Below are 24135 nucleotides of genomic sequence, written 5' to 3'. Positions count from 1 at the left end.
CCCATCTCTCTTCCAGTCCACCAACTCCCCCAAGTCCATCTTCTTTCTCCCCCATCTACCTTTATTTTGACGTTACAACATGTTGCCGATGGCGGTAGTTATTTAGCGATCCACTCCTGCCACCACTTCTTGCATCTTCTCTCCACTGCGGCCCGCCCTCAGTGAAAACTTCCTGTTTCCGCTTGGGCGGCCGAATGGAGAGAAGATGCCCGGAGTAGTGGCAGGGTAGTGAATTGCATTCGCTACTGCCGCTTTTGCCTGACCAGGGAGGAGAGGAGAAATATTTCCGGCCAGGAAGGAGAGAGCCTTGCTGCCGCCGATCTGCACGCAGAGACCCGTTCGGGCCTTCCCTCTGCCACCGGAGTTTTGCAAAACCAGAAGTTACATCGTGTATTGTAAATCTGCTTAGGGGTATAGTTATTGACTTGATCTATTGTTAAGACAAGTTATTTACCACTAACTTAGCACAGGTCCCATTTTATGCAATGAGAACTAGTTACTAATTACAAGGGCTAACAGTAAATAACATGCCTTAATGGTAGCCCACGTTGATAACTTCTCTCTTAATTTTATATGCTGGTGCTCTTTTGCAGTCTAGCATATGCAATGCCTTTTCAACCTCATGAACATAATAAAATGTCAGCACCGCTACTGACCAGTTAATATGAACTGCTTTGGATGGAGACCTTGGATAAATTCTGAGAAATATTCTTACTGAAAACACTAGACAAGGTAGATACAAAGGATGACTTCTAATTGCTTCAGTGAGAAGGGTGAGCAAATTACAATTAGGAATACCACTTTTCAGATGAGACATATACCCATATACTCCAGAGACTCTCTCCCCCCACTCAGCTGCTGTCACGCCACCACTATCAACAAATTTTCTACCTTTGCTGGTAGGGATATCTAATCCCCACCAGCCGATGAGATCTCCACCTGGAACAACTTCTTCAATAGGTCCTCCAGTTGAGATCTCCACCTGGAACAACTTCTTCAATAGGTCCTCCAGTTTTGGAGGAGGCCTGAGCTACAAGTGGGTGGGGAGGCCAGGCTCCCAAAGCTCCACTGTGGTTATGCCACCGGCACTAACCTCTCCATGAACCTTGAAACAATGAATGCAAATGAATAAGACAAACTTTGAAAGGGTATATTAAAAAAATGCAGTTGCACAAAGATGACAGATGTTGTCTGCATGCCATACTCTGAAAAACGGTACAGGTATTCCAGAAAGCTGTGGAACACTTAAAATGGGTCTTGACCCTTCTGTGTACACCATGTACACAATCTTTTCTCTGTACATGCTCAGAAAACTTTTTTAGTTTATTCGGTGTTCTAAGAGACTTACTTCTTGACTTGTGGGGTGTGAGTCATCCTGCTTGCTGATGTAGAAAATTTATAATTTTGCACTTTGGCTTTAAGACTTTATAGACCTCTCCTGCTTTTGATGCTTGAATAGAGAATACAGTCTAGGAGAACATAATTTCAATGACTGCACTATTTTGGTCAAAAGACCAACATTATGCCTGAGAAAAATTTATTTTGGTAAACATGTACACATTAAAAAAAATACCTTTTTGGAGAGTTCTTTCTCCTTTTCACTTTGGACCTCAGCTTTCTTCTTTTCAAGCAATAAATGGGATCTTTTCTCTTCTTCCAGATTGGATTCCATTTGTCGTAAACAGTCTCGTAAAACTTTAATTTCTCCATTTTTAATCATGATTTCCTTCTGTAATTCAGTCAACTGCAAACCAAGAACATATATCACAAAAAAAAGAAAATTATACTTGTACTAACAGGTATTAGTCTCTTTATTTGCCCCACCCCCTTTTTACTAAACCACAATATTGTTTATTAGCGCAGGAAGCCACTCTCAGAGTTCCTATGAGCGTTGGGAGCAGCGCGGTGCATTCAGCGTGGCTCCCTACGCTAATAACCGCTATCACGGTTTAGCCAAAAGGGGGGAAGGGTTAATGCATTACTATACTTGATCTAAGCAGGAAAAAAAAATCTGAATTCCATAAATTGATAGAAAAAAATAATCCCGAGTAATGCATGGTAAATACACACCTTTTGCTTCAGTTCTTCATACTGAGCTTGGAGTACATCAAACCCAAAGACATCTTTGTCATTCACATTTTCTGTGCTATTTCCTGCCCAGAGAAATACAAATAGTGAATACAGATACTCTTGTATCCTTATTAATGACACTGATCAATAAACTGTGAGAGGGCTCAATTTATCTGGAGACGCTGAGGGCAATTGTCAAAGCATTTTACCAATGTAAATTGGCTTTCTGAAAAATGCCCATGTCATACATATTAAATACGCAGGGAAGGTGGTGAGGGAGGTACAATTTATTAGAATCAGCTGGGACAGGAGGCGGGAGGGATCCCTCCTGTCTAAACCGCCGCTGGACCACCAGGTCTCACGGCAGGCCCAGTGGAGGCCTGTAAATCATCAGGAGCTTGGCAGGGAATGAGGGGGCTGGATGCAGAGCCTGGCAGAGCATCTAGGGAGGGGGAACAGGGTACAGAGCCTGGCAGGGCAAGGCACTGCACTTGAATATTAATCCCCTCCTCCAGGTTTATTATTTCAGTCAATGTTTTTTCCTCCTTTTGGGAGGAGAAAAAGGATACCTCGGTTTATATTTGGGTCGGTTTATATTTGAGTATATACGGCATATCTCCACAAGTATTCCATTGGTGGATCTTAAACTTTACCAGAGTTTGTTTGGGTCACGTAAGATTCAGCATACAAAGTTTCATCATCAGAGCAAACACAAGAGGTTTTAAGTGAGAATCAAACCCACAGTAGTGCTTTTTCCTTCCTTTCTCCTTTCCTGTGGAATTCTCTCCCACTCTCCCTACAATCTGAATGTTCCTATCCTAATTTTTGGTAAAGTTTCAAAATTTAGTTTTCTCAAAAAGCCTTTAAATAGTCCCAGAAGTAGTTTCTGGGCTAGCCACAGTGCGGTACTTGCACTAATTTACACAGCTCTACATTAAGTTGTATGACTCTTCTTGAATGTTTTTAATTCTTTCCTATTTTTGTTTAAATTGGAGGGTTTTCTTCTTCACTTTCTCTGTTTTTACATTATTGTAAAGTGCTTTGATTTGTTCCTCAATAACAGCAGTATAGCAAACAAGAGTAAATGATTAAACAGTTTGACATTTGAATAGTAACCTTTTAAAATTAAATTTACAACTTGCCCTGTAAACCAGACAAAAAAAAAAAAAGAATTTCTTTCTTATACTATCCTTTTTCTATTATGAAAAGGAAATCTAAGTTTTTCAACATTGTTTTTAATTGTATAAGTCGCTGTTAAAATAGCCCTATATACCTGAAAAGGAAAGCACATAAACAAAAATTCATTTTCAGTAGACAACTAAGATAAACAAGTTGTTTGTTTTAAACCAGTGTCCCGCAAACTTTGTCAAGCTGCACCTTTTGCTGTGGCTTTAATAAAATGGCCGCTTAGCCTACTAATTACATATACCAGTGTCTCTCAAACTGTGTGCCACGAGAGATTTCAGATGGGGGATGATGAAATGTGTTTGCTTGTCGACTATCAAACTGCATTTTGAGTTAATTTGCACTCAAAAAAAAAAAAACTCTCCATCACATTGATTAGCAATTCTATTCTATCTACTTTAGTAGGTGCGGCTTGAGGCATCCAGAAGCGTGCGATGTCATCAAGTCAATGTCCTCGCATGCACGAAGGCCCTCAAGATGGGTCCTGAGCCACCAGTGAGGGGTGTCAGCAGGGAAGAGGGCCAGAGAGAAGAGGCACTGGTGCTGGCTGATTGCCAGTTTGCGATACACTGTTTTAAACTTATTGCTACATTATTCTTATCACAAACGAGCATACACTTCACTTACCTACAGGCTCTTTAGTTTTCTTTACTGCATTGCAGGCATTGGTCCCAGAATTGTTGTCCGTAGTAATCCGACTAACATGGCTTGGTGACGAAAGCCATTGAGCGCTCTGCAGAGTTTTGTTCTGGTCAGTCACATCATCTGTGATCTGTGTCAATGCCTGTGATGCGAGAATATCTATTTCCTCTAAGTCATCAGCTGTAAAGTCTTCATTGTCCCCAAAGGGATCTTCTACCACCTTTAGCTCAGTTTTTTCAATACTCCGGTAGCGCTTATTTGGTGGAAAATTATCTCCACGGCCTCCACTAATCCCCCGATTGCAAGAATCTCGAAAAGCATGAGATGACGTAGCCACATTGCCCTGATGTCCATCATAAAGTATGGAACTGTTTCTCTTCTTGTTCACAAACAAAGCATTCACCGACATCCTGTACGAGTATTAACACTAGCATAAAAAGAGAACAATTCAGAAATCTTAAATTGTACAGCTCTTTGAGATAAAAAATGTTAAAAGGAAAAAAGGGCCCGATTTTGTAAATGGTGCCGTTTGCAGGCGCCTAGCTGAATTCCATGCAGAAGTTAATTTTTGTTTTTACAGTAATTGGCTTGATAATTGAAAGCACCATTAAAAGCCCATTAAAATACTTTTAAAAACCAATAGGAAGAAATACTTTTTCACTCAGAGAATATTTAAGTTCTGGAACATGCTGCCAGAGGTTGTGGTAAGAGAGGATAGCGTAGCTGGTTTTAAGAAAGGTTTGGACAATTTTCTGGAGGAAAAGTCCAGTCTGTTATTAAGACCGACAGGAGGGAAGCCACTGTTTGCCCTTGATCGGTAGCATGGAATATTGCTATTCCTTGGGTTTTGGTCAGGTACTAGGGATCTGGATGGGCCACCATGAGAACAGGCTGCTGGGCTTGACAGACCATTGGTCTGACCCAGTAAGGCTATTCTGGGGGCGGAGTCTGGATGTGTAAAGCGTTAGGCTCAAGTATTATAGGCCAGAAAACCCCCTGGCCTACATTGCTGGCACCTAACTCAATTTAGATGCCAGTAGGCACAATTCTACAAATGACGCCTAGACTTCATATGCTTACCTCAGTGGTCCTTAAATTCCCACCTGCATCTCTTATTCTTTCTTATCTACTAAAATAAGCCTTCTCTGTCTCCCCACCCAAATCTAGCATCTTCCTTCTCTCTCCTTCTCCATGTGGTCCAACATCTCCTCCACCCTCCATATGGTCCAGCACTTCCTATAAACCTTTCTCTCTCCCACGGCAACAACAATACAATCTGTAAGGTGCACCATTTTGCCTCAGAGCCCAAGTGCTCTGTGAGTCCCACCCCTATGGCAACAAACATGGAGGAAGCCACTGCCTGCCCTGGATCAGTAGCATGGAATGTTGTTGCTATTTGGGTTTCTGCCGGGTACTTGTGACCTAGATTGGCCACTGGGCTAGATGGATTGGTCGACCCAGTAAGGCTATTCTTCTAAGTACACATTAGATGAGATATAGTAAAATCTTGCAGAAAGCTTGGGTACTGAGGTTCTGCAGTGCACCTTATTATTGTGTTTTGCTGATGAGCAGAAAGATTTGAGGGAGACGGTAAGGTATCACTGGTGCAGTAGCAGCAGTAGTGAAAAGAGAGGCATCTTCCTTGTTCAAACACCTATGACCTGCGGAATTGGGTTAAGTTATTTTTTGAGGGAGGGGGCTAATATGTTCCCCTTTGCCTTCCCAAACGGTAGCCATGTTTTATTATTAACTACTCTGATAGTTACAAGTAACTAGCATAGAATTCTATACTGAAGCTAGGGAGATGGGCCATGCGTATGGAATGAGAAAAAAAGAAAATCTGTTCTGACCTAGCTGTATTAAGGGGCTCTTTTACTAAGTTGGGCTAACAGATGGGCTTAGTGCATCCTTATGCAGGTCTTTAAACCTGTTTCTAGTATAGTCATAAAACTGGCTTTTTGTTCTATTATGTTTTTTTTGTTGTGCACTAATGTTAGCATTAGTGTAAGACCATTTAAAATAAAATTAACACAGGAACACTTATCACCTCCTATTTTGGAGGTGGAAAGGGCTCCGTGTTTAGTCCTTACTAACGGAATAAAACGTGGCTCTGATGGTATGAACAACATGAAGAAAGAACTGGCGAAGCTTGAAGAATGGTCTGAAATTTGGCAGCTAAAATTTAATGCTAAGAAACACAAGGTCATGCATTTGGACTGCAAAAACCCGAACTTATGTGCACGACAGAAGAGCAGGTCTTGGGTGTGATTCTATGTGATAATGTTAAGGTGGCCAAAGAGCTTGAAAAGGTGACGGTGAAAGCTAGAAGGATGTTAGGGTGCATAGGGAGAGGTATGGCCAGTAGGGAAAAGGAGGTATTGATGCCCCTGTATAAGATTTTGGTGAGACCTCATTTAGAATATTTTGTAAAAAAAGATATAAAAAGGATGGAGTCCGTCCAGAGAAAGGCTACTAAAATGGTACATGGTCTTCGTCATAAGGTGTGTATGGGGACAGACTTAAAGATCTCAATTTGTATACTTTGGAAGAAAGGCGGGAGAGGGGAGATATGATAGAGATGTTTAAATACCTACGTGATGTATATGCGCATGAGCTGAGTCTCTTTTATTTGAAAGGAAGTTCTGAAATGAGAGGGCATAGGATCAAGTTAAGAGGTGATAGGCTCTGGAGTAATCTAAGGAAATACTTTTTTACAGAAAGGGTGGTAGATGCGTGGAACAGTCTCCTGGAAGAGGTGGTGGAGGCAGAGACTGTGTCTGAATTCAAGAGGGCCTGGGATAGGCACATGGGATCTCTCAGAGAGAGAAAGAGATAATGGTTACTGTGGATGGACAGATTAGATGGGCCATTTGGCCTTTATTTGCCATCATGTTTCTATCTAAGCGCCTAACTTATCCCCCCCCCCCCAGCTTTCTACCGCAGGCCAGAGCGCTAAATGCTCTGATGCTGCTCCAACACCAATTTTGGTGCCGTTTATAGAATTGGGCCCTTGCTGCCATCAACATAGAAGCTGACATGGTAAGTTGATTTCATGGCTGTGTGTTGATGACGAAATTAGCATGCAAAGCAATAGTAACCGGATGTCATTAGTATAAATAAATGTATCACCGCCATATTTCCTCAGCAACCCACCTAATGCCTTGAGACACGTTATAATAATAATAATAATAACAATAACTTTATTTTATATACCGCAGTACCACAAACAGTTCAGAGAAGATACAATGAGGACTGTACATATTCAGTAAAGCTGTTTTTGCAGTCCTAAGTCCTACAGTTCCTTTCATTACAATCAAAAACAAAGCAGTGTAAAAGGGTAGGGGACTGTGTAATCCCCCCCCCAATATAAATTGGACCAACGACCCCCTAATCTTTATCAAAAACATACCTAGCTTCCGGCACCTTTCCAACAGTAAAAAAGGGTCTTTTTTCTAACTAAAAACGTCTGATCTAATGTTGCTTCTCCCAAATCTGTGTCCTCCAAGTGCCCGAAGGTTCAGCCCCTCAGCCTTTGCTCCCAGGAAAAGGATGAGGCCGCCCCAAATACCTGCTGCAAACGAAAGCGGGGCCCTACTTTTTAAGCAAACGGCTCCATCCTACTTAAGGCCCAGGCGTCGGAACGGCGCCGCGACACCCCCCGCCGCCGTTTCTGACCGCTGCGGCGGCGGCAAAAGCCAGGGCGAGGGCGCGCGCCCCGCGTCTCGGCGGCTCAGGGCCCCCTCCTCTGACGTCACTTCCAGGTCCGGGGGCGGGCTTGCGGCCGCGTTTGGCCGCTGCCGCCGTCAATCTGGACGAACTGAGGCGGGAAAGGCGACGCGGTGAGTCTCTCACAGCGCGCGGCCAGCAGACGTTCCTGAAGTTGGTTTCTTTCTAGAAGTTGACTTTATTTCGTTCCAATTCCCCTCATAAGGATACGGTGGAATAGCTGCCAATCATGTGGCGCGCGCAAGAGTCTGTCAGTGTCGCGAGCGTCTGTGTGTGGAAACATTGCAATGAACAGATACCATTTTGCATTATAAGTACAATTGCGAATGAGAGGATTGGGAGGGGGGGAATTTGAATTTTATTAAATGTTTAGTTCAAAACAAAAGAATATTTGATTGAATGGGATATGGGAAGGGATTAAAGTTTCTGTATTTATGTTATAAAGCACTGGTTCCCAACCCTGCCCTGGAGGACCACCAGGCCAATCGGGTTTTCAGGCTAGCCCTAATGAATATGCATGGAGCTGATTTGCATGCCTGGCACCTCCATTCTATGCAAATCTCTCTCATGCATATTCATTAGGGCTAGCCTGAAAACCCGAGTGGCCCGGTGGTCCTCCAGGACAGGGTTGGGAACCACTGTAATAAAGGACAGAAATTTAACTGATGCATTCAGTGTCAAATGTTTAATATTTATACATTTGATGTAAGATGAAAAAATGAATAAAGAATTTAAAAAAAAGATGCAGCAGCCAACACGGGCATCGTTGTAGCCTTGAAAACTAATGGCAAAAAAGGCATTTTAGGTTTAAATTTTTTTTTGTTATGCACTACAGTAGTTATCCCAACGAGCAACAAAGCAATTTGTCACCATTTGGATCTTCTTTATCTTTTCAAACTTGGATTTTCAGCTCTGACAGAAATTAAATGAAAACAAGAGAGAGGTGGATGATGAAATGCGTATGCCCAATCTCTGCAGCAAGAATGACCACTGCGTGTAAATATCAGAAGGCCAGTGTTAGTTCCTGTGTCTCATCCGAGAGGAGTTGCATCCCCTTTACCATCTTGGTCGCTCTTCTTTGAACCTTTTCTAGTGCCGCTATACCACAATCGAAGGCAATACTTCAGGTCAGGTCTTATTTATTTATTATCTCAACTTAAACTAATTATATGTCGTATATGATGTGCTCAGTACACCACCACCACAGTCATATCTGAAGATATTGACACCAAGCATGGTAAAAACATTATGTGACAAAACAAGGTAGGGTGAGACATAACATGAGAAACAGTATTATGAAGCATGACTAACATAGTATGACACGACTTGTCAAAAAATGTATGCATGATGAAACATAGTGTGGGAGACATGGAAAAGCCACATTTGTAATAAACATGGTATGAGAGATTGTAGCACGGCAGACATAGTGTGGTGTATAGTATAGTAGAATAAAGGTGGCAAACAATATGACCTAGTATGGAAGAGCATTGTATGAGAAAACATGGTATATGCGGTAGAGACTTTCTCACTTCTAAATTACTAGCCCTACCCTTGTTTCTCAAACCAAACACTGAAGGTTTCAGCTGATATAAATACCAGCACTTAAATGTGGGTGTGGGAATGGGTTCTAAGTGCTATTCTATAAATGGCACTCAACCCAGTGCTCTGCGCTGATTTTTTTTTTTTTTCAGGCATCCAAATTTGGCACCATTTACTCCAACCCTTATTGTACCCTCTTCCTCACTAGAATACATGTAAAATGTGCTGTAGTGGGGAAGAGAGTGCTATTGTTTACCTATAACTAAAGCATACACAATTTATAAATTGTGTATGCTTTAGTTATCAGAAGCCTTGATCTATCATTTTCTTCAAAGTTGCTTGTAAAAAGACCTTCACTTGTTGCAATATATACAGCACATTGCCACAGAAATTTAGCTAGAGCTTAGGTTTTAACCTGCGCTGCGCAAGCTACATTGGTTAAGCACTCTGCTAGGCAAATCTTTATCCTTGTGTCTTCTCCAATTATCTTTGAGGGGTTTTGGATTAGAGAATGACACAGGGACAAATTTGTCCCCGTCCCCACAGGAACTCAATTTCCCCGTCCCATCCCTGTGAGTTTTGTTGCTGTCCTTGTCCCGTTCCTGTAAGCTCTGCCATAACTGCACAAGCCTCGAACACTTATGATTTTAAACTGTTTGAGGCTTGTGCAGATGAGAACAGAGCTTGCAGGAATGGGGCAAGAACAGGAAAAGAACTCACAGGGATGGGAAAATGAACTCCCGCGGGGATGGGGAAAATTCTGGCCTTGTGTCATTCTCTATTTTGGATCCCAACAATCCCTATTCCATCTGCCCCTCCCAAAATAATCTATTTAGAAATTGCCATCCATCCCTTCATGGTAAAAGTACCTCTTGTGATTTTTTTTTTAGTTTATGTGCTTGTTAGGACCTGTTTTTTCGATTCTGCTCCAGTTGTTCTTTGATGCCTCCCCCTCACTCCTCCTGAAGTTGCTGCCCTAGGCAATCACCTGATGATGCTTAGTAGTTTGGTTGACCCTGACATTACTTTTTAAAGCTTTAAATCTTACCCTGAAAAGCTTCAGAACAAATTCAAAAAAAGTATTTGCTAGCAAGACCCTTTTGTTTATCCAGGATACTTTGATTTGTGCCCCCCTCCAAAGATATTAAGTTTGTGAAGATAGTGATTCCCAAACTGGGTTCTGCAAGCTCTTTTCTGGGATTCTGCAAGCAAGGAAATCGATGGAGTGCTTCAAATGCCCACACCAGCACTCCCTCCCATACTCAGTTTAGCATGGTAGGGAGTGGTGGCTGAAGCATGCCACCAACTTCCCCACTGCTCAGGCAGCATGGGCACAGATCTTTTTGGCTGATCTACATTAAAGGTAGACCTCTCCAAAGAGGCACGAGGTAATCAAGGAGGATGAAGAGGCTGCATCAAGGGGATCGTCTGGGAGAGAAGGGGAGATGCCTAATTGAGGGTGAGGTGGTAGGAGGGAGGGAAGAGAGAGGGAGAGACATTGGACCTGGGGAGGGAAGGATGAGAGAAACCCAAGATGCTGGACCCTAGTAGAGGGCAGGAAGGAAGAGAGATGGGACTCGGATGGGAGAAGAGAAAGGGGAGCAGAAGATGGATGGGGCAGGGGAAGGGTTCTCGGTGTATGAAAAATTAGTTTAGGGTTCCGCTATTGTAAAACATTTGGGAATCACTGGTGTAGACCAAAGTTGTAGAATTCAGCCCCAAAAGAATTAAGATTATGTCAGGACTACTTTGCTTTTTGTGAATTTACTAAGACATGACTCCTAAAGCTTTCAGGCTAAGAAATGTCTGTACCTGCCGACTGGAAATAATTTGGTTGTATGTAGATTTGTCTCCAAATTGTATATATGGTGCCCAAAATTGGGCACTGTTCCAAAATGTGCACCCAATTACATTAAGTCATACAAAACCACGGACTGAGATATACTTGGTCATGGAATGAAGCCCTCAGTAACCTGTGATTGCTGAATAATTAAAACAGCAACCTGATACAGGTAGGCACTTTTTCAATTCATTGGCTTCAAACCGTATTTTTTTAAATATTTTTCAATGCTTTTAAAACTTATTAGTTTGCTATTAGTGTATATGCAAACTAAAGCGACACTTATCTTTTTTAACGAGTCGCTTATCAGCTGTGCTCGAACTATCGGCCCGACGGGACCCGTTTCGCCACTCTGGCTTCTTCTGGGGTTCATTCCATGACCAAGTATATCTCAGTCCGTGGTTTTGTATGACTTTCTGTGGTTAAGGGACTGGTTACCATTCATTTCCAGTAGTGAAGCACCCAATTACATTGCCAAGGAACCGGGTGTACATTTTACTACATTCTATTCCAGAACAATGTACTCCTAAATCCTATAGCACTCGGCCCAAAAACTAGTGTGGCCATGAAAGGTGCAAATCGGGGCCTGTTATAGAATGCCAGGGATGTGCACTCAAATTGGGCACCAAGAATTACACCAGGCTGTAAGTTCTGGCACCCAAATTTGGGTGTTGAAATTGGCATGCAGGCCCTAATTCTATAAAGTCTGCCTAAAGTTAAACACCGATATAGGCACAATAGACTTAGTTTGTGCCTATATTGGCACTCAACACCTCACAAGCGGCTTTATTTGGAATTAATTGAAAGATATTTGATATAATCGCAATATCCAAATCCAATGTGATTTACAAAGATTAAAAATAGGAAAAATAAAAAAATCCAACAACAGGACATTAAAAACAATTATGACATAAAAATGCAATTGAGAAGGAGGGGGTTAAAGAAAATAGGATTAAATACAATTCCAAAATAAATGAAAAAGGATAGGTAAGGAGACAAAAGGTTAGGAAACGTTACCCACTTAATTTCTGCTTAACAGTGTTCCTTGTCCAGATAAATTCCAGAATGAGGTCATATGATTTTAAATGGGTCAGTTAAAGGCATCCTTAAAGAGCCAACTTTTTAGTAGGCCTTTGGATTTATTAAGGCGTCTAACTCGGGAAAACTTAATTCTAAAAAAAGTAGACGCCTAGCCCAAAAGTGCATGATTAGAGGAGGATTGTGGGTGTTTTCAGGTGAATCAGGTGCCAATAGGGTCTGATATCGGTGCCTAACTTTAGGCATAAAAATCCCTAGCACAAATTGGGGATGCCTAAGCGTGCTGAGCGCTGCCTAAGCACGCTTAAGTGCTGCTAAGTGAGATTCTATAATGGGCATCTAAGTTTTATAGAATCGGTGCCTTTATTAGTGCCTAAATTATAGAATCAGGGCCACATGCTATTCTATAATGAGTATCCATTATAGAATAGCATTGAATGCCAATTAATTTTTGGTGGGGGCACCTAATTTACCCTCTCCCCCTTTTTTACAAAAGCGTGGAAGAGGTGTTTAGGAACTCTATGACCATTGGAGCAGTGCAGAGAATTCAGCACTTTGGCCAGCGCTAAAAATCTCTTCCACGCTTTTGTAAAAGTTAAGGTTAGTATATTTACAAGATGGAAAGAGCAATTGCAATACAGAAAGGAAGTTATAAAAAATTTTTAAAGATATGGAGACCGATGGTTGATTTTTGTAGTGAATAGGCATCATTTTTCTTTGATAATATACATAGGGGGGTGGGGAGATTGGAAGATAAGATGTAGCAAAATTGAAATTTTGAAGGAATATGATAGTTTTAATGATTGTATAGAAAGATGGGAGGGGAGAGGGTTTTTAATTAATTTACATATTAAGAATATAATGTATGATGTTCAAGTGTTATACAATAGTATTTCATGTTGTTCTTTTTGTGCACTTGATGTAAGTTTGAAAAAGAATAAAGAAATAAAAAAAAAAAAAAAAAGTTAAGGTTAGAGCGCTATTTACTGAACTTGGCCCTTATTGTAGAGGATAATATTTTGAACCATGTTGTGATATGTGTGTGTGTGTTACTTCTATGTGTTTTTCACATATTTAGCCTTTTTTGAAATTATTTATATAAATAACTAGTATTTTAGCCCATTACATTAACGGGTGCTAGAATATGTGTATGTGTGTCTTTATTTCTGTCTCTCCCTCCCTCCCGCTGTCTGTCTCTCTCCCTAGCCCCCTTTGTCAGTCTTTCTTTCTGTGTCTCTCCCTGCCCCTGTGTCTTTCTTCTTTTCTTTCTATCTATCTGTCTCTCTCCCTGCCTCCTATGCAGCAGCATTTCTCTCCCACCACTTCCCTGTGCAGCAGCCACAGCAGCATTCCCTCCCCCTCCATTTCCCTCCCCCCACATCACTTCCCTGTGCAGCAGCAGCGTTTCCCCTACCCCCCTTTTCCTTTCCGCGGTCTGGCCGGCTCCCTTAGTCCCTTACCACCCCCCCTTCCCTTCCTGCAGTCCCCAGCAAATCAGGGCAGTAGAAGGCCCCGAAGCAGCATGTGTAGAGTGCTGCAGATGCTGCTTGAATCGGAAGGTTTGAGGACCCGCAGCCCCTGCCGGACCCGAAGCGAGCTCTGGAGGTTTTGGGGTTTTTTACGCGGGCCCAGCCTGGGAGCCAGGAAGTAAAGTCCGTTGCGGGAGGGGAGAAGAGCAGCTCCTCTCCCTTCCAGCTCCGGTCCGGCCCCTGCTGATGTCACCCTGGCCAATTCACACTCCGAAGCCGCAGTGCTGTACGGCCTCTTCTTTCTGTTGCTGCGTGGGCATGAGCACTCCTACCTGCGGGTCCCTACAGCGCACGGAAAACGGTAGCACGCAGGTGGAAGTGCGCATGCGCGCTTAGGGCTTTATTATATTAGATTGTGCAGTAAGGGCGGAGTATTTTTCCTTCACCTTTACACCCTGATCAAAATGACTATGATTTTCAAATCTACTGGTCAAAACCTTTAATTTCATTTCTCATTCACCTATAAATAGATTTTTCCAGTGAGTTAGAAGGGGAGAAGGTCTATTTGATTTGCAATTTAATATATAGACTAGATAATTGGTCTTGGAGAGAGAAACAACAGTCATTTTGAAAATGTATGAAATTTTCAAAGCTTCTAGATAGAAAAAATGTAATATGAAATCTCTTGGAATATCATCTATTACATAAAGCTTAAGCTTTTATTCTCTTAAAATCTCAAAGTTGTGTCTTCATGCTTGAAAAAAGTATTGCACAGATCAGAACTATTCATTCCCTTAAGAAATCATTCACATGCTCTCAGCACTTTTACTGGCCAGTTGCTTATGTTGCTGACATGTTGAAACAGGTGACTTTGCCATTATAAATTGCTACAGGGAACAGGAATTCACCATTCTTTTGTTATGAAAGAGGTGACTGAACAAACTCTAGTGCATGAAAGCATGACATGTTGTACTGTAAACATTGGCAAAAATGTTAAATTTGATTGGGTCCTGACCAACACTAGAAAGTACTGGCATATGATTTATTGAATATCTGTTTCTCTATAGGCCAAAGAGTCAGCTGCTAAAGTATTGGTGCAAACATACACAGTAGCAAATGCTACATCCAACATCCCATGAGAGTGAACAAATTTTTGAAGATTGATCATAAAATTGGCCTGTGTGTGGCTTACAGGGATGGCTTCTCCCACTGTATGGACTTGTGATATCTTAGTCAGATGAGGTGTATTCCTTGACTGCCATACCAACTGTCTGAGGTCAGCAGGAAGTAACACCCAGAGCTCAGTTATTATTTGTACAGCATTTTAACAAACATGTCATAGAAGGCTGCATTATTAAATACTATGATATGGTTACTTGTTAATATATGTTTAGTACATCATGTATAATAATGATGTTTGCACTGCATTTGTCTTATAGAAATCTGAGAATTACAGTTGTCACTCCTTATGACAAATGAGCAGGCTCTTAACTTTCTTTATTACAGAGGGATTAAGGCAATGGAGTTTGATTGCTCTAACAAATAACATTTTGAAAGATCTACCTTGGGTGACATGACTGGTTTGTTGTAATGGAGTTTATTATATAAAAAGGCTTTTCAGAAAGCTTTTGTCAGTCTCTCATGAGAGATTCCTGAGGATATTAAGAAGCTGTGGAAGGCAGTGTGTTCTATTGTGGTTTGGGAACTGGCTAAAAGATAGAAAACAGAGTAGATTTAAATGGCTAATTCTCTCAATGGAAGAGGTGAATAGTAAAGTGCCACAGGGATTTGTACAAAGACTGGTCCTTTTTAAAATATGTATAAATCATCTAGAAATGGGAATGATGAGCGAGGTCATCATAGTAATATATTAACATAGTAAATGACGGCAGATAAAGAATGGTCCATCCAGACTGCCCAAACATACACTCTATAATTTAATTTAAATTGTTCTTTTTCATAGATATTTCTGGGCCAGAAACCCAGAGCTCTGCCCAGTATTGTGCATCTACTGGAGTCTCTGTCGAAGCTCACTCCAGCTCATCTAAACCATCCCAGCCCATCGTCAATTGAATGGCCATATACGTGACACAGACCGTGCAAGTCTGCCCAGAACTGGCCTTAGTTCTTCAATATATACCATTATCTTCTGATTAGAGATCCTCTGTGTTCATCCCACGCCTTTTTGAACTCTATCACCATTTTCCTCTCTACCACCTCCCTCAGGATGACACAAAATTTTTCAAAGTTGTTAAATTACAGATTGTGAGAAATTTCAGGATGATCTTGGAAGACTAGAAAGTGGGCATCCAAATGGCAGATGAAACGTAAACAAGTGCCAAGTGATGTGCAAAGGGAATATAACTACATGATGCTATATGCCGCATTAGCAAGAAAAAGATCTAGGTTTCATCATGGGCAGAGCGTTGAAATTTTATGCTCGGCACGCAAAAAGAATTATAGAAATTATTAGGAAAGGAATAGAAAATTAAAAAATATACAGTGGTACCTCGGTTTACGAGTGCACCTGTTTGCGAGTGTTTTGCAAGACAAGCAAAACATTCGCAAAATCGGCGCCTCGGAAACCGAGCGTGCCTCGATTTGCGAGCGCCCCCCTCGCGAACCGGCACCCTCCCCCCCGCAATCTGGCATCCCCCCACCGCCATCGGGCACCCCCCCCCCCCCGCCGCGACCTGTGGTCCCCCCAACCCACCCGAACCCTCTTCTTACTTTGTTGTAGCCTCCGCAGTGGCACCGGCATCAGCATGTCCTGTGCGTTGGTGCCGGTGCCTGAAGATCTGCCTCCTGTGCTGGGCCTTGAGCATGTGCGCATACTCAAGGCCTGAGAGTTCACGTTAACTGTTAACTGAGCTCAGATAAGTTCATTATTTAATATTGCATAATTATTCACTTACTTTGGGGTAAATGATGAAAAGACTTGTGCTTAACTAATGGTGGGTCAATGTCTTTTCAATCTCAAAAGAGTTCTCCTCACTACCTTTCTGGGGCGTCAGACATGCCATTTATTCGCCTCCATTCTGGCGATATAAAAGTCTTTTTGGCTATGACTTCGGCTGTGGCTTCTTCATTCGCCCACTTAAAACAGTTTTTTTGTTATTTTTATTATAAAGTGCTAGTGCTTATTTTCTATATTTTCATAAATATTGAAGTGAAATAACTTATCTTAAAAAGACGTTGTTTCTTTAGTATGATCGGATCAGGGACCTGTCAAATCGACATGTTTCGCCACCAAGGCTTTTTCAAGATTAAGTCCCCTACACAAATGAAAGAAGACAGTATCACTAAAATCCCCATATATTCTTACTTATAGGCAGCCATAGATTATGTAATAATAACAGTAACCATATGCTCACCCTTTTCTTTTTTATGTGACCATCCCGATACTAAAGTGTTTCTGATCTACCAAGATGGCCGCGGCGTCTTTTAGTCGGGTATAAGGTAGTGAGGAGAACTCTTTTGAGATTGAAAAGACATTGACGAACGGATATTAGCTATACTATACTTGTCAATGTAAAGAATACTGGCTTATACATTAACTAATGGTGGGAGCACATGAACTATGTCAAGCTTATTTAATATGATACCTTTTAACGCTTTTATATTGAATATTTATATACAATTTTGTTTTGATTTTTGCCCGACTAAATTATAACTTCCTAAGAATACCAGCCCCAAAATACCTTTTCTCAGCTGCAGGTCTGTTTGGGACCTGACTCTGAAGGTTCACGCCGCATCATGTGTAGGTTCACGCAACCTGCAGAGGATCGCTTGTTGGCAGTAGTGATCCTAGCAGGCCGCCGTAGCCTCAGCTGCATGTTCCCTCAGAGGAGGGGCAGGACTGCACCTCAGAAAACGTGCAGCTGAGGCTACTGCAGGCTGCGTGAACCTACAGATGATGCAGTGTGAATCTACAAATGATGCGGCGCTTGTACCAGTGGGCCAGCTTTAGGGGAAATTGGAAATTGTCTGGCGGGCCAAATTTCAGTACCCCGTGGGCATGTTTGCCCTACCCCATCTGGGACTCAGGTCAAAGTGGCATTGAGTTGAATCATGCCAACCTCAAAAAGTCCCGTAAGTGCCCGGACCTGATTTTGGTGAGTGACTCGACATCGGCCTCTTCATCACCGGACCGGCGCGCAGCACCAATGTTACCGGCGCTCTCCCTCAAGCAAAAGATTGACGATTTCCTTCAAGAGGAACTGAGTGAGCATTTTCAAATGTTGGTGCTGACTCAAATTATGGTCACGTCAACACCGGCTATCCAGCCCAATGTGTCGACATTGACTTTCCAGGCAGTTCAGTCTGAGCAGCGAACAACACAGACCATACCTCATTCTGATGCTCCATTGGTGCAGAGACCATCAACACGGGAGTCGATTGATCCATCTACAAGGCACCATTCGTGCGATACTGGAAGCACTCTCATAAGACCAAGCATTTCGAGGCTTCGACACCGAGTCTTCCACACCGTCCTCATTCCATACAGGATTCGGATTTATTTGGAGACTCAGAACAGGAAACACTTTCTATTTGAGATGAGGACTCTTCCGGTTCAGATTAGCCTCAAAGACCTTCTGCTTTGTCTGAGCGGTCTTCTTTTTCTAAATTTCTCCATCAGATGTCGTAAGATCTTTCCATCCTGCTAGAAGCGGATTCCAAGCATAGTAAGGAGTTCTTGGAGGCTCTAGATTATGATCAGCCTCCTAAAGACCTGAAGCTCCCGCTCCATGATATTCTACGAGAGACTTTCTGTAAGAACCTTGAGACGACTTTCCCAATTCCAGTGGCTCCTAAAAAATTGGACTCTTTGCATAGGGTGGTTCCTATTCCAGGTTTTGCTAAACCACAGCTCTTTCATGAATCTTTAGTGGTTGAATCCATTCTAAAGAAATTGTCGAGGGCTAGTGTCTATGCATCTGTAACTCCTGGCAGAGAAGGTAGAGCAATGGACAAGTTTGGTAAGCGTCTTTACCAGAATGCAATATTGGCCAACAGAGCTGGTAATTATAATTTCCATTTTTCGTTTTACCTGAAATATTTGGTCAAACAACTTGCATCTTTTCAAAAGTATATTTCATCTCATAAGCAATCGAGATTCCAATAACTTATTGCGTCGACTTTTCAATTGCGAAAATATATGGTTCTCACCACTTATGATTCTTTTGAACTTACATCATGAGCAGCGGCCATGTCGGTGGCCATGAGGCGCCTTGCCTGGCTTCGTGTTTCTGAACTTGATGTAAATCACTAGGATTGCTTGGCCAATGCTCCCTGTCCAGGAGATGAGCCTTTTGGTCCATGGATATGATTACTCAAATGCTATCTGCTCATGAGATCAGATAGGATACTTTGGTTAAACCAAAGAAGAAGCCTCAACCGCTCCGTACCTTCAAGCCAGCTTCTTCGTACCAGCGCAGGTTTTTGGCTAAGCCTGCTCCTCCTGCCCTTCTCAGCCTAGGAAGCAGAAGCAGCAACCATGTCAGCAACCTAAACAAAAGGCTGCTCAAAAAAGCCCAAACAGCCTTTTTGACATGTTCCTTAGGAGCATAGCTACAGTTCCCATTCTCCAACTGCTACCTCAGCCGATCAGACGGCAGCTTCCGCATTACATAAATTGTTGGGAGCTCATCACCACAGATCTCTGGGTTCTATACTTCGTTCGTCAGGGATATGCGCTCCATTTTCATACCTTATCTCCGGATCATCCTCCAAGAGAGTCTATTTTGGACCCGATACAGTCTTCTCTCATTCAGGAGATTCAATCCCTCTTCCTCGGCAGCGTTTTTGTTTTTGTTTTCTTCTCTTTCAGGAGCGGAGAGGCAGAGGGGAAGGCAGGAGGAAACAGCCAGAGCAGGCTGTTAGACCGGGGTTGCGGCGAGAGTTAGCTCCGCCCACCCCCACCCGCGTCAGAGGTTACATCGGGCCCGGGCTCCCCCTATAAGAAGAAGGGAGCCAGGACACGAGGTAAACCTCGGCAGCGTTTTTGTTTTTGTTTTCTTCTCTTTCAGGAGCGGAGAGGCAGAGGGGAAGGCAGGAGGAAACAGCCAGAGCAGGCTGTTAGACCGGGGTTGCGGCGAGAGTTAGCTCCGCCCACCCCCACCCGCGTCAGAGGTTACATCGGGCCCGGGCTCCCCCTATAAGAAGAAGGGAGCCAGGACACGAGGTAAACCTCGGCAGCGTTTTTGTTTTTGTTTTCTTCTCTTTCAGGAGCGGAGAGGCAGAGGGGAAGGCAGGAGGAAACAGCCAGAGCAGGCTGTTAGACCGGGGTTGCGGCGAGAGTTAGCTCCGCCCACCCCCACCCGCGTCAGAGGTTACATCGAGCGCCTTTGCGAAGGAGCCTTGAGAAGGAGCCCAGACAGCAGCAGCAGCAAAAATCTTTTTTTCTCTCTCATTACTCTCTTCTCTCTCTACCCTTTCAGCTAGCTGCACGCCGGACACCACTCATACACACCGAGGAACCAAAGGAGCAGGGAAAAAGAAATGGAGGCTGCAGGAACCCAGCGGAGCTACCCAGTGTACTGCATCGAGTGTCATATGTATGACTACCTCCCCTCCGGGAGGCAGGCGTACATATGCGGTCGATGTCAGGAACTGGATAGCCTGAGGAAGGAGGTCGGGAGACTGCAGGCCAGGGTCCAGGAGCTGGAAGGACTGTGCACCTTAGAGGAACCATGCTGGACAACGGAGGATACCACCGGAGAGAGTCACGTCACGGAGCAAGTAAGAGAGCTCGAGAAATTCATCGAGGAGGCCTGCAGGATGGTGGCGGCTCAGGACAAACAGCACATCGGAATGGAACCAACAATTGGACAGAATCCACAAGACGCCATGAGAGTAGGACCTTGCGGAGGAGCTGGACAGACAGAGGAGATAGTGACCCAACCGAACCCAGAGGAAATTCTAACGGATCGCGACACGGACCTGAGACCAGAGAGACAACCAAGGAAGGGGAAGTCTGCAATTGTAGTGGGAGACTCAATCCTGAGAGAAGTGGACAGTCACATAGCAGGAGGGAGAGAGGACCGACTAGTGACATGTCTCCCGGGGGCGAGAACGAAGGACGTCATTGACAGAATAGAGAGAATCCTGGACGGAGCTGAAACAGAGGAGACAGCGGTGATAATCCACGTTGGAACCAACGACATCAGCAGGAGGAGCTACAACAGGACTACACTAACTGAGCAGTTCAGGATCCTGGGGAGGAAACTGAAGCTGAGGACAAGGAGGATAGCCTTCTCGGAGATCCTGCCAGTACCGAGGGCAGATGCTAAGAGACAGACCGAGCTGCAAGCAGTAAACGGTTGGCTGAGGAGATGGTGCGAAGAGGAGAGTTTCCACTTTGTACGGAACTGGACAACTTTTTTGGGGAAGAACAAGCTCTACAGGAGGGACGGACTGCACCTGAGCACGGCTGGGACGAGGTTGCTGGCACGCAACGTCCAGAGCAGCATAGACTTAGCTTTAAACTGAGGAGAAGGGGAAAGCCGACAGTCGACCTGACCTCGACACATCGGACCAAAGTATCAAACAAGGATACTGAACCAGAAATTTGTAAAAGAGGGCTCGGGACTGAGAGGGAACTTTTGGGAAAAGGACACAAGGACGCAATGCAGGGAGCCAATGCACAAACGAACCTAGCAAGCAGAATTAAGAGAGAGCAACAGGAGCCAGAGGGTCATCCAAACATGGGGGAGCAGGCTGAGGACAACATAGACACACCGCAGGATGGGGATGAACACAACAAAGCTCCGGGGCTGGCAACCAATGAGGAGGTTGGCAGGGGCGCCAAACCACGAGGAAAACCAGCGGAGAAGGCAAACAACCAGGACTTAAATTGCCTATACACTAATGCTAGGAGCCTAAGAGCCAAAATGGGAGAACTAGAAGTCATAGCCAGTACAAAGGACCTGGACATAATAGGAGTCACAGAAACGTGGTGGACTGACGACAACAAATGGGATGTGGCCATACCAGGGTACAAACTCTACAGGAGGGACAGGACACACAAGAAGGGTGGAGGAATAGCGCTTTATATAAAGGACTCCATACCTTCAACCAGGATAGAAACAACAGTAAGGGCGGACGACTTGGAATCACTATGGATTAAGCTACCTGGAGGAGCTGGAGCAGACATAAAATTGGGCCTGTACTATCGCCCACCTGGACAAACGGAAGCACTTGACCAGGACCTGGAGGCTGAGCTGAGGCAGATATGCAAAAGCGGAAGCGTGATGGTGATGGGAGACTTCAACTACCCTGGGATAGACTGGAGTATTGGACACTCAAACTGCACAAGGGAGACCAAATTCCTGGAAACCACGAGGGACTGTTTCATGGAACAGCTGGTCACGGAACCAACACGGGGGGATGCAACTCTCGACCTAATCCTCAATGGGCTAGGGGGACCTGCAAAGGAGGTGGCGGTACTAGAACCCCTAGGAAACAGCGATCACAACATGATCCAGTGCAAGCTGGAAATTGGACCATCAAAGGTGAAAAGATCCACAGCGACAGCACTCAACTACAAAAAAGGGAATTATGATGGCATGAGGAAACTGGTGGGAAAGAAACTCAATGGTAGCGAAAGGAAGATGGAGTCTGTAGAAAAAGCCTGGTCCCTACTCAAGGGCACGGTGCAAGAGGCACAGAACCTGTACATCCCCAGATTCAGGAAGGGGTGCAAAAAAAACCGAACAAAAAACCCAGCGTGGATAACAACTGCAGTGAAAAAGGCGATAAGTGACAAGAAAGCATCGTTCAAAAAATGGAAAAAGGACCAAACAAAGGACAACCAAAAGGAACACAAAGAACACCAAAGGGAGTGTCATCGTGTGGTTAAAAAAGCTAAAAGGGAATATGAGGAGAGACTGGCGGGGGAAGCAACAAACTTCAAATCGTTCTTCAGATATGTGAAGGGGAAGCAACCGGCAAGGGAAGAAGTGGGGCCATTGGATGATGGAGACAAAAAAGGAGTGGTAAAAGAGGAAAAAGAGATAGCAGACAGGTTAAATAAGTTCTTCACGTCAGTCTTCACGAGGGAGGATACATCCAATATTCCGGAACCGGAGGACATCGTAAATGGGGATCGGGATGAAAAGCTGGTCCAACTAGAGGTAAGCCAAGAGGATGTCCTCAGGCAGATAGACAGACTAAAGAGCGACAAATCGCCAGGTCCGGACGGCATTCACCCAAGGGTACTCAAGGAACTAAGGAACGTAATAGCAGAGCCACTTCGCCAAATATGTAACCTATCCTTAAAAACTGGAGAGATCCCGGAGGATTGGAAAATTGCAAATGTCACACCCATCTTCAAGAAGGGTTCAAGGGGGGACCCAGGGAACTACAGGCCGGTGAGCTTGACCTCGGTCCCGGGAAAAATGATGGAAGCACTGATTAAGGACAGTATCTGTGAACACATAGAAAACAATGGACAGCTAAAGTCGAGCCAGCACGGCTTCTGCAAGGGTAGGTCATGCCTCACAAACTTATTGTACTTCTTTGAGGGGGTAAACAGACAGGTGGATAAAGGGGAATCCATTGACATCATTTACCTTGACTTTCAAAAAGCCTTTGACAAGGTACCGCACGAAAGACTGCTTAAAAAGCTGTGGAGACACGGGGTGCAAGGGGAGGTCCACCGATGGATCAAAAACTGGCTGGCAGACAGGAAACAGAGGGTTGGAGTGAAGGGCCATTACTCAGACTGGCATGGGGTCACGAGCGGAGTTCCGCAGGGGTCGGTGCTGGGACCGCTCCTGTTCAATATATTTATTAATGACCTGGAGGCGGGAACAAATTGCGAAGTTATTAAATTTGCGGATGACACCAAACTCTACCGCAGGGTTGAAACCATGGAAGACTGCGAAGATCTGCAAAGGGACCTAACGACGCTAGAAGAATGGGCCAAAAAATGGCAAATGAACTTTAATGTAGGGAAATGCAAGGTCATGCATGTAGGGAAAAAGAACCCGATGTTCAGCTACAAAATGGGAGGATCACTGCTAGGGGTAAGTAACCTTGAAAGAGACCTGGGAGTGATGGTGGACACGTCTTTGAAGGCGTCGGCACAGTGCGCCACAGCCTCAAGAAAAGCAAACAAAATGTTGGGTATCATTAAGAAGGGTATCACGACCAGGACAAAGGAGGTCATCCTGCCACTGTATCGTGCAATGGTGCGACCGCATCTGGAGTACTGTGTCCAATATTGGTCGCCGTACCTCAAAAAGGACATGGCGGTACTTGAGGGAGTCCAGAGAAGAGCAACTAAACTGATAAGAGGTATGGAAAACCTCTCATATACTGACAGACTGAAAAAGCTGGGGCTGTTCTCCCTGGAAAAGCGGAGACTTAGAGGAGACATGATAGAAACCTTCAAGATCCTGAAGGGTATAGAAAAAGTAGACAGGGACAGATTTTTCAGATTACGGGGAACCACAAGTACAAGGGGGCACTCGGAAAAATTAAAAGGAGACAGGTTTAAAACAAATGCCAGAAAGTTCTTTTTCACCCAGAGGGTGGTGGACACATGGAACGCGCTTCCGGAGGCTGTGATAGGCCGGAGCACGTTACAAGGCTTCAAAGAAGGTTTGGATAGGTTCCTAGAGG

General features: G+C 43.9%; 2 protein-coding genes across 4 annotated transcripts in view; one reads left to right on the top strand and one right to left on the bottom strand.

Annotated features, from left to right (window-relative positions):
- ATRIP (ATR interacting protein) overlaps window positions 1-7633 on the bottom strand; it is a 35350-nt gene extending 27717 nt beyond the window's left edge. The window contains exons 1-4 of one of the 3 annotated variants that reach the window (XM_033926755.1): window positions 7466-7633; window positions 3883-4324; window positions 2071-2153; window positions 1574-1744 (exon numbers count right to left, since the gene is read on the bottom strand). In XM_033926755.1, the coding sequence (XP_033782646.1) occupies window positions 1574-1744; window positions 2071-2153; window positions 3883-4306 (678 nt within the window). In that variant the 5' untranslated portion in view covers window positions 4307-4324; window positions 7466-7633. The other 2 variants (XM_033926756.1, XM_033926753.1) reach the window with 2 other exon arrangements.
- The window catches only part of IPPK (inositol-pentakisphosphate 2-kinase), a 235871-nt gene continuing 219358 nt past the window's right edge, over window positions 7623-24135 (top strand). Inside the window, exons 1-2 of the mRNA XM_033926759.1 lie at window positions 7623-7736; window positions 8534-8750. The gene's annotated coding sequence lies outside the window, so the exon portion shown is untranslated. The remainder of the gene's footprint in view (window positions 7737-8533; window positions 8751-24135) is intronic.

Source organism: Geotrypetes seraphini, chromosome 17 (assembly GCF_902459505.1).
Source record: "Geotrypetes seraphini chromosome 17, aGeoSer1.1, whole genome shotgun sequence".
NCBI classification, from domain to species: domain Eukaryota; kingdom Metazoa; phylum Chordata; class Amphibia; order Gymnophiona; family Dermophiidae; genus Geotrypetes; species Geotrypetes seraphini.
Note: the sequence above shows the minus strand (reverse complement) of the source record. Positions and strands in the feature narration are given on the sequence as shown.